The 11,873-nt window shown below is 48.6% G+C and overlaps 1 protein-coding gene across 1 annotated transcript; it reads right to left on the reverse strand.

Annotated features, from left to right (window-relative positions):
* Nucleotides 1–8,676: 8,676 nt before the first annotated feature.
* LOC138355645 (putative uncharacterized protein DDB_G0271606) lies at nucleotides 8,677–9,816 on the reverse strand. Its single transcript, XM_069310964.1, has one exon. The coding sequence runs from the start codon at nucleotides 9,814–9,816 to the stop codon at nucleotides 8,677–8,679; it is 1,140 nt and encodes a 379-aa protein (XP_069167065.1).
* Nucleotides 9,817–11,873: the final 2,057 nt, after the last annotated feature.

Here is an 11,873-nt window from a genome sequence, read left to right on the forward strand (position 1 = left end):
ATTCTACAGTTAATCATGACTTTTCTCTATACTCTTTATGGTCTTCATGTGGGAAGTAGAAAACATTATCTTTTTACCTTAATCTTACAACTTTATTGGGCCTGGCACGTTGCTTTAAAGTGTAAAGTTGTCAACAGTCACTGCTGAACCATTGTAACGTTTTGGGAAGTCACTATTGTAACTACCACTGAACATGAACAACTCGATGTAGAGGTTGCTATTAATTTGTAACCCCGAGACTGTAATAACTGCATTGAGATCACCCCCCCCCTCAGAATTAATTAAGGGAAAATATATAAAATACACAGGAGATAATTAACAGTAACTTTATTTAATAATGCAAATGAATTAACCCAAAGCAAGTGACATCCTATCTTCAGAGGCATAGTAAAGGAATACAAATTGTACAGGAAACTCAAAACAGTGAACGACATGGAAGAAAATGCAAAATATAACCAGTGAAGAACAGGGGTGCCATAGGCACAATCAGAGAACACTGTATGAACATCAGAGGTCCGCGGTTGTTCAACGTCCTCCCAGCGAGCATAAGAAATATTGCCGGAACAACCGTGGACATCTTCAAGAGGAAACTAAATTTATTCCTCCAAGGAGTGCCGGACCAACCGGGCTGTGGTGGGTATGTGGGCCTGCGGGCCGCTCCAAGCAACAGCCTGGTGGACCAAACTCTCACAAGTCAAGCCTGGCCTCGGGCCGGGCTTGGGGAGTAGAAGAACTCCCAGAACCCCATCAACCAGGTATTAAGCAGACATTTACCCTTTATGACTGCTTCTCAGGTGGTGTTGTGGCCGATAACCCCACCTCCTCCACCACTCCTGGTCACACTAAAGATCTTCAGCTCTCCATCCTTCAAGGTGAGGTTCGACTCCACCCACTAAGGCTCATCTTGCCCTAGAAACTCCACCCTTTTCTAGGCCTACATCCAATCAGCTGAAACTATAGGCCTAGGTCCCCTGGCACCTAGGCCGATGAGAACTAGCCCAGGCCCTCGTCCAATGAGCAGACTTTAATACTCCAGAGGTGGAGTTTTCTCACAAAACTGGATATTACAGACTCTGGCCTACTGAGAACAGTAGACGGGCATGTTGTAACCCCACGGCACAAGGAAAACTTGTGACCCAAGTTTATGGTCCCCAGATGGTGTGACGACTCTGCCTCTAGCAGTCAAGAGGGAGGGATAGAAGAGACCGAGAAGGGGAGAAGAGAGAAGGGCGGGGTTGGGGGGGGGGGGGAAGAGAGTGTAGAGGCCTATCATGTCTGGCCGTTACAACCCCCCCCCCCATTCAAAATTTAACTAGTTTCGGGGGTATTCCATATAATTATTAGAGTCTCAGTGTTATAAGTTAATAGCCACCATTACAACGAGTTGTTCAGTGGTAGTTACAAGGTTGAACTTCCCGAACGTTACAATGGTGGCAGCAGTGAGTGTTGCCAACGTTACAGAAGCTCTCCTCGACATTAACAGAGGTGATTGATTGATGAAGATTAAGCCACCCAAAAGGTGGCACGGGCATGAATAGCCCGTAAATGGTGGCCCTTTTGAGCCATTACCAGTATCAAGAGCTGATACTGGAGATCTGTGGAGGTGCGACTGCACCCTGCGTGACGGGAGATGTCTCCCGTGTCCAAATGGTGGATTAACAGAGGCGGTGGGAAAGCCTTACATAGCAGCTGGGATGAGGTTGGGTGCTACACTCCACGTTGTCTGGGGTCAACATGTGTGAGGTGGAAGTTCTGTCTTGATCTTGATGATGGTAAGCTGCACCCAAGTCTAAGCTGACTCTTGCTAATTGAATGAGTGTTTGATATGTAGTGCCTTGGCTATGTCTAATCTTCTACTGTTGTATTTGTAGATTATTTTTATCTTGTTAGTCATGATATCTCTCGTGATAATTACGTTTACCCACAAAAATTCAACTCTCTTTGAATATATTCCTGGGCTCAGGAATGTTTGAGCTAAACTGTGTAGTCTGAAGCCATACTGAAAGTTTATCATAAGCATTAACTACTTTTTCGGAGGTGTCGGTGTCAAGTGCCATGCAATATAATTTAGAAAATTCCTTATAAGTGCCTTGTAATATCCGGGACGCACACCAAAATAATATAATTCCCCTAAAACAAATCTAGGACGAAAGAGACCTTGTAAACATTGTTTTAAGGAAGCACTCGCAGGGTTAATGTTAATTTCCTCTGGTGTAAGTTCCAGCTCTTGGTCCCCGAGGCACGCCAGTTAATGCGTCCCGTTGGCACCACTTTTGGTCGTTGCGGTGAAGAAGGGAGACGAAAAATTAAAAGCGACGAAAAGAAATTAATAGAATCTGGAAAACGTGCGTAGGAAACATGCCTCTCATACAGTGTGCGGGGGTAACCACGCACACTGCCACCGTACGCCAGTGTGGGTGTTACCCACCTTACTCCAGTGTGGGTGTTACCCACCTTACTCCAGTGTGGGTGTTACCCACCTTACTCCAGTGTGGGTGTTACCCACCTTACTCCAGTGTGGGTGTTACCCACCTTACTCCAGTGTGGGTGTTACCCACCTTACCACACATCCACTCATTCCTTCATCAGCACACTCACTCACCTACACACCCACTCGTACATACATCCACTGACCCAACGCCCACTTCACCCACACGCTCACTCACCCACCACTCACTCACCCACCAGCCCGTCCTCCTAAGGCTCCCCAACGTCAAGAAAACGGCCAATTTAAAGTGACCTCTCCTAACCTACCAGAGAACCCAAAACAGAGAACAGTACGTCACTTTCGCGAGCTGCTTCCATTTTCTAGTACGACAATTTTGGTCTTATAGAACGCATACGAGCAAAAAGCGACGTTCTTTTGTAGAATTACAGATTGCATCCACTCACCAACTTCCCCACCTGACTCTGAGCATTCTCTCCCTTCCAAAAATTGTGAAAACATTAACACAAAACAAATTAGAACAGGAAACCTGACAATTAAAAAAAATATATACACCAGCTCGGACAAATATAATTTGGTTGGCAGGATGGCGGCCTCCGGGGGGGGGGGGGGTCCGGGCACACTACGTCACAACCAACCATCACACACTCATTTAAATTTTGCCCCGAGGGGCGAGTTTATTGGGCAGCGCCACTCATCCTGTGAGTGGACACACCGTCATAGTGACAGTATTGGGCAGCGCCACTCACCCTGTGAGTGGACACACCGCCATAGTGACAGTATTGGGCAGCGCCACTCATCCTGTGAATGGACACACCGTCATAGTGACAGTATTGGGCAGCGCCACTCACCCTGTGAGTGGACACACCGCCATAGTGACAGTATTGGGCAGCGCCACTCATCCTGTGCGTGAACACACCGCCATAGTGACAGTATTGGGCAGCGTCACTCATCCTGTGAGTGAACACACCGCCATAGTGACAGTATTGGGCAGCGTCACTCATCCTGTGAGTGGACACACCGCCATAGTGACATATACAGCACTCCCCAATAGGAAGAAACCTCGCTGGGTTGTTCATCCTGTCACTTGTACCCAGACACAGCTGGGACTTGCTTAACTCTCAAGTGAACAGCTTCTCAAATAAGAAGATTAACATTCGTCAACCCTTAAAATATTACGTTATCTTGCGGGTGCAAAATCGGGGAATCTTTTAATAACAGTATCTATGTTTGACAAATGGTATTTTCCTAACTCAAACAATGCGGGGTTTATTATTCTACACATATTTCTAATGTCTCTCAGATGTTCACAGTCTCGTAGATAGTGATCAAGGCGGTGCGTTCTTGGGTGTTATGTCTTCTACACTGCACTCTACCTTACACACACATACACATATAGACACCTTCAAGGCACTATGCTTACACAGTTTTCACAGGTAGTGTAGGGACACTATACAGTGGAGGGTGTCCTGTACCGTCCCTTGTGTAAACACACCAGCCACACACACACACGAGTGGTGCCTGGGGCCAGGTACCCGTGGGCAGCCCACCGTCCTCACACTGCTCCCCTCAGTCAGCTCCAATACTGCCATATAAGTAATATCTGCCTTAATTTCTGGCCAATCCAGCCATCCACGGCTGGCGACCACAGTTGGAAGGAGGGGCACTGCTCACACAGTACCGCTGCAGCTGACCTATTAGGCGCACTAAAGGCTACACCTTAAGACTAGGCCTATTGTCAGAGAGGACGAGGGGTACACCCTGACCTGTCCGTCCCTTGGCTCCGGGACAACTGTCACACACTCATGTGCTGGCTCAGGTGGGGAGAACAGTCAGGTTGGGTCATCAAGTGTGTTATGCTGGTATGGGGAAGGACGGGGAGGCCAGGTGTGTGCAATGACTTCACACACACACACATGCTTCTCTCATATCCTCTTTTGATGTTATGAATGGAGTTCGCCTTTTACAACCTGCTCGTTCACTTCATTTGATTTTCCAACCAATGTTATGGTTAAAGAAGACCTTCTAACATCCTTATGACTCGTTTGTTTCTCAAACTTCCATCCATTCCTTCATAAACATGTATCCACTCACTCACATGTTTCACTCGCGTTCCACTCATATCAACACACACACACACACACACAAATGACCAAAGAGCCAGAGCTCAACCCCCGCAAGCACAAATAGGTGAGTACACACACTGTCTGTCTGTCTGTCTGTCTGTCTGTCTGTCTCTCTCCCCAAAGTTAACTAGGTCCTCTGGCGGCTCAGGTGCACAACGCTGCCACTTAGAGGGTTGTTGTTGGTTACAGAGCCTGTAGGGAGGGGGCCTGTGTGGATGCGGGAAGGGGAGGATAACGAGGGAGGGGGAAGGATGACACGTGGGGGGGAGGGGGAGGACGGAAGGTGGAGGAAGGGGGGCATGACAGGAGCGGGTAGGGATGGGGGCGGAGTAAGGGAGATAATGCTGGTGGCAGCAGGTGGTGAGAAAGTTATTAAAAACGTGAGTGATGGGGGGGTTGGGGGGGCCTAATGCTGGTTAGGGAGGGTGGGCAGGGTGGGGTGTTGACAGTGGGGAGGGGAGGGAGGACGGGGGAGTGCTGACCTATCAGTGCCTACGGGAACGTGAGGTCTGGGTGTTACGGGCGACCAGTAGTGTCGGCCGGCCAGGAGGCTGTCAGAGGGCAGTAACAAGAAAGACGATGGCGCTGGTAGTTATATATTACACGACAGTCCAGGGCAGACTTTTTCACATGGTCAAACACGAGACAGAGGAGAGAGAAGCAAGATGAAGGAGAAGGCGGTAGTGAGTGTGCAGGTCCTCCACACACACACACACACACACACACACACACACACACACACACACACACACACACACACACACACACACACACACACACACACACACACGGGGGGGGGGGGCTGGTGGATAGTGCGCAGACTCGTAATTCTGTGGCTCGGGCTCGATTCCCGCACCAGGCAGAACCAAATGGGTAAAGTTTCTTTCACCCTGAACGCCCTGTTACCTAGCAGTAAATAGGTACCTGGGAGTTAGTCAGCTGTCACGTGCGGCTTCCTGGGGTGTGTGTGTGTGTGTGGTGTGGAGAAGCGGGACCAAAGAGCCATTTAACCCCCGCAAGCACAAATAGGTGAGTACACACACACACACACACCTGAACAAGTCATCATGGCGACAGCGTGCAGATTGGACACAAATCTATACTATAATAGAGAATGTCTGTGTGTCTGTTTCAGGTCTGAGGCCACACAGTTGGGGCTAACCTCACCCAAATTGGCAGAGGGAATGGTCTGTGGTACGGGATGAACATAGGCTGGCCGGAGTCTCCAGACTTCAAAAGTGAACAGCGTGCCGGGACCACATTCACACCCTCACTACCATTTATGCCTCTATACCCACCATTTATGCCTCTATACCCACCATTTATGCCTCTATACCCACCATTTATGCCTCTATACCCACCATTTATGCCTCTATACTCGCCAGCTACACTGCTAAATATTCCCAAAGCCAAATTTTCACATAATTTGTTTTATAATATATAATGTTTAATTTGTATAATATACATTATTCAATCTCTGGAAAAATAATACAAAATTTCCGCTAACAATAATTTGCCCGTACTCCCATAAAACAGACGAGTCTTTCTCGGCGTCAACAGTTTTTCCAAGTCACGACGCTTGACCAGAGTAAGGAGTAACTATGCTTGACCAGAGTAAGGAGTAACTATGCTTGACCACAGTAAGGAGTAACTATGCTTGACCACAGTAAGGAGTAACTATGCTTGACCAGAGTAAGGAGTAACTATGCTTGACCACAGTAAGGAGTAACTATGCTTGACCACAGTAAGGAGTAACTATGCTTGACCACAGTAAGGAGTAACTATGCTTGACCACAGTAAGGAGTAACTATGCTTGACCACAGTAAGGAGTAACTATGCTTGACCAGAGTAAGGAGTAACTATGCTTGACCAGAGTAAGGAGTAACTATGCTTGACCACAGTAAGGAGTAACTATGCTTGACCACAGTAAGGAGTAACTATGCTTGACCACAGTAAGGAGTAACTATGCTTGACCAGAGTAAGGAGTAACTATGCTTGACCACAGTAAGGAGTAACTATGCTTGACCACAGTAAGGAGTAACTATGCATGACCACAGTAAGGAGTAACTATGCTTGACCACAGTAAGGAGTAACTATGCTTGACCACAGTAAGGAGTAACTATGCATGACCACAGTAAGGAGTAACTATGCTTGACCACAGTAAGGAGTAACTATGCTTGACCAGAGTAAGGAGTAACTATGCTTGACCACAGTAAGGAGTAACTATGCTTGACCACAGTAAGGAGTAACTATGCTTGACCACAGTAAGGAGTAACTATGCTTGACCACAGTAAGGAGTAACTATGCTTGACCACAGTAAGGAGTAACTATGCTTGACCACAGTAAGGAGTAACTATGCATGACCACAGTAAGGAGTAACTATGCTTGACCACAGTAAGGAGTAACTATGCTTGACCACAGTAAGGAGTAACTATGCTTGACCACAGTAAGGAGTAACTATGCTTGACCACAGTAAGGAGTAACTATGCTTGACCACAGTAAGGAGTAACTATGCTTGACCACAGTAAGGAGTAACTATGCTTGACCAGAGTAAGGAGTAACTATGCTTGACCAGAGTAAGGAGTAACTATGCTTGACCACAGTAAGGAGTAACTATGCTTGACCACAGTAAGGAGTAACTATGCTTGACCAGAGTAAGGAGTAACTATGCTTGACCACAGTAAGGAGTAACTATGCTTGACCACAGTAAGGAGTAACTATGCTTGACCACAGTAAGGAGTAACTATGCTTGACCACAGTAAGGAGTAACTATGCTTGACCACAGTAAGGAGTAACTATGCTTGACCACAGTAAGGAGTAACTATGCTTGACCAGAGTAAGGAGTAACTATGCTTGACCACAGTAAGGAGTAACTATGCTTGACCACAGTAAGGAGTAACTATGCTTGACCACAGTAAGGAGTAACTATGCTTGACCACAGTAAGGAGTAACTATGCTTGACCACAGTAAGGAGTAACTATGCTTGACCACAGTAAGGAGTAACTATGCTTGACCACAGTAAGGAGTAACTATGCTTGACCAGAGTAAGGAGTAACTATGCTTGACCACAGTAAGGAGTAACTATGCTTGACCACAGTAAGGAGTAACTATGCTTGACCACAGTAAGGAGTAACTATGCTTGACCACAGTAAGGAGTAACTATGCTTGACCAGAGTAAGGAGTAACTATGCTTGACCACAGTAAGGAGTAACTATGCTTGACCACAGTAAGGAGTAACTATGCTTGACCACAGTAAGGAGTAACTATGCTTGACCACAGTAAGGAGTAACTATGCTTGACCACAGTAAGGAGTAACTATGCTTGACCACAGTAAGGAGTAACTATGCTTGACCACAGTAAGGAGTAACTATGCTTGACCACAGTAAGGAGTAACTATGCTTGACCACAGTAAGGAGTAACTATGCTTGACCACAGTAAGGAGTAACTATGCTTGACCACAGTAAGGAGTAACTATGCTTGACCACAGTAAGGAGTAACTATGCTTGACCACAGTAAGGAGTAACTATGCTTGACCACAGTAAGGAGTAACTATGCTTGACCACAGTAAGGAGTAACTAGCTTGACCACAGTAAGGAGTAACTATGCTTTACCAGAGTTTCATACCATTAAGCCCCTCTCACTGGCCACCATCTACTTGTTAAGACAGACACACACACACACAGACTGACAGAGGCAAAGACAGAGACAGACAGACAAAGGCAAAGACAGACAGAACACAGACAGAAATAGAGGCAGAGGGAAGAGATAGACAGTAGATAGATAAATGGACACATGGATGATAGATGGACGAGAAGATAGATAGATACATGGACAGAAAGATAAGTAGATGGACGGATAGTTAGACCCGGACCACGCCGGGTAACACCCCTCCCCCCACCTAGTATGCCTATATAGATTTTTTCCGCACTTGTGGAAATCTTGATAAAGTTTCTTCAGAACTTTGACTTCAAATTATTACTTTCTGTGAAAATGTCGGTATAAGAGAGGCGAGTATTTGTTTGTAATGAGAGGGGTAGTCCGGCCGGCCTTATTGATTAGTGCATTATGAGACAGGTCGTCCACACCTGCACCGTCCTGCCTCCCTCACCTCTCAAGTGCAGCCTGTACCTGTCCTTCTACCTGTTGGTTCATGACAAGTGCAGCCTGCACCTGTCCTTCTACCTGTTGGTTCATGACAAGTGCAGCCTGTACCTGTCCTTCTACCTGTTGGTCCATGACAAGTGCAGCCTGCACCTGTCCTTCTACCTGTTGGTTCATGACAAGTGCAGCCTGTACCTGTCCTTCTACCTGTTGGTTCATGACAAGTGCAGCCTGTACCTGTCCTTCTACCTGTTGGTTCATGACAAGTGCAGCCTGCACCTGTCCTTCTACCTGTTGGTTCATGACAAGTACAGCCTGTACCTGTCCTTCTACCTGTTGGTTCATGACAAGTGCAGCCTGCACCTGTCCTTCTACCTGTTGGTTCATGACAAGTGCAGCCTGCACCTGTCCTTCTACCTGTTGGTCCATGACAAGTGCAGCCTGCACCTGTCCTTCTACCTGTTGGTTCATGACAAGTGCAGCCTGCACCTGTCCTTCTACCTGTTGGTTCATGACAAGTGCAGCCTGCACCTGTCCTTCTACCTGTTGGTCCATGACAAGTGCAGCCTGCACCTGTCCTTCTACCTGTTGGTTCATGACAAGTGCAGCCTGTACCTGCCCTTCTACCTGTTGGTTCATGACAAGTGCAGCCTGCACCTGTCCTTCTACCTGTTGGTTCATGACAAGTGCAGCCTGTACCTGTCCTTCTACCTGTTGGTCCATGACAAGTGCAGCCTGTACCTGCCCTTCTACCTGTTGGTCCATGACAAGTGCAGCCTGTACCTGCCCTTCTACCTGTTGGTTCATGACAAGTGCAGCCTGTACCTGTCCTTCTACCTGTTGGTTCATGACAAGTGCAGCCTGCACCTGTCCTTCTACCTGTTGGTTCATGACAAGTACAGCCTGTACCTGTCCTTCTACCTGTTGGTTCATGACAAGTGCAGCCTGCACCTGTCCTTCTACCTGTTGGTTCATGACAAGTGCAGCCTGCACCTGTCCTTCTACCTGTTGGTCCATGACAAGTGCAGCCTGCACCTGTCCTTCTACCTGTTGGTTCATGACAAGTGCAGCCTGCACCTGTCCTTCTACCTGTTGGTCCATGACAAGTGCAGCCTGCACCTGTCCTTCTACCTGTTGGTTCATGACAAGTGCAGCCTACACTTGTCTTTCTATCTGGGTTGTGGAGAAGAAGGTTAGGTGTTGGACTGTGGGTTGTACAGCACCTATAATGGTCGCGGGTCGACGTACCAGCTATTCGAGTCTGGACAACCCTCGACCCCCACCAACAACACAGGTACCTCCCGCACTTGCGTCACGGTAGACCTTTAACTGCTGGAAGTTATCAACAAGATAGCAAATGGGTCCTCACACCGCATTTATATCCAGTGATTGAGTCTTTTGGGGTTTTGATATCCTGAGCAAATCCAATTACTTACAAGCCGCAAAACATCAAAGGGTCGACACATGCACTCTTGTGAGTGGTTATATCAATGGCATCTATCAATATTTTGGAATATAACCAATGCACATTTTTGTATAAAATGTATATATGCTGGTTAGCATTGTAAATGTGTGGCCACGTCTGTGGTAGAAAATAATAATAATAAAGAAAACACCAACACTGGCACCACACCAACATTGGCACCACACCATCACTGGCACCACACCAACACTGGCACCACACCATCACTGGCACCACACCAACACTGGCACCACACCAACACTGGCACCACATCAACACTGGCACCACACCAACATTGGCACCACATCAACACTGGCACCACACCATCACTGGCACCACACCAACACTGGCACCACACCATCACTGGCACCACACCAACATTGGCACCACACCAACACTGGCACCACACCATCACTGGCACCACACCAACACTGGCACCACACCAACACTGGCACCACATCAACACTGGCACCACACCATCACTGGCACCACACCAACACTGGCACCACACCATCACTGGCACCACACCAACACTGGCACCACACCAACACGGGCACCACACCAACATTGGCACCACACCAACACTAGCACCACACCATCACTGGCACCACACCAACACTGGTACCACACCAACACTGGCACCACACCATCACTGGCACCACACCAACACTGGCACCACACCATCACTGGCACCACACCAACACTGGCACCACACCAACATTGGCACCACACCAACACTGGCACCACACCATCACTGGCACCACACCAACACTGGCACCACACCAACATTGGCACCACACCAACACTGGCACCACACCATCACTGGCACCACACCAACACTGGCACCACACCATCACTGGCACCACACCATCACTGGCACCACACCAACACTGGCACCACACCATCACTGGCACCACACCAACACTGGCACCACACCAACACGGGCACCACACCACCACGGGCACCACACCAACACTGGCACCACACCAACACTGGCACCACACCAACACTGGCACCACACCATCACTGGCACCACACCAACACTGGCACCACACCAACACTGGCACCACACCATCACTGGCACCACACCAACACTGGCACCACACCATCACTGGCACCACACCAACACTGGCACCACACCATCACTGGCACCACACCATCACTGGCACCACACCATCACTGGCACCACACCACCACTGGCACCACACCAACACTGGCACCACACCAACACTGGCACCACACCATCACTGGCACCACACCAACACTATCACCACACCAACACTGGCACCACACCATCACTGGCACCACACCAACACTGGCACCACACCACTGGCACCACACCATCACGGGCACCACACCATCACTGGCACCACACCAACACTATCACACCAACACTGGCACCACACCACCACTGGCACCACACCATCACTGGCACCACACCATCACTGGCACCACACCACCACTGGCACCACACCAACACTGGCACCACACCATCACTGGCACCACACCATCACTGGCACCACACCATCACTGGCACCACACCAACACGGGCACCACACCACCACGGGCACCACACCAACACTGGCACCACACCAACACTGGCACCACACCATCACTGGCACCACACCAACACTGGCACCACACCAACACTGGCACCACACCATCACTGGCACCACACCATCACTGGCACCACACCATCACTGGCACCACACCAACACTGGCACCACACCATCACTGG

This window comes from Procambarus clarkii, chromosome 68 (genome assembly GCF_040958095.1).
Source record: "Procambarus clarkii isolate CNS0578487 chromosome 68, FALCON_Pclarkii_2.0, whole genome shotgun sequence".
Classification (NCBI taxonomy): domain Eukaryota; kingdom Metazoa; phylum Arthropoda; class Malacostraca; order Decapoda; family Cambaridae; genus Procambarus; species Procambarus clarkii.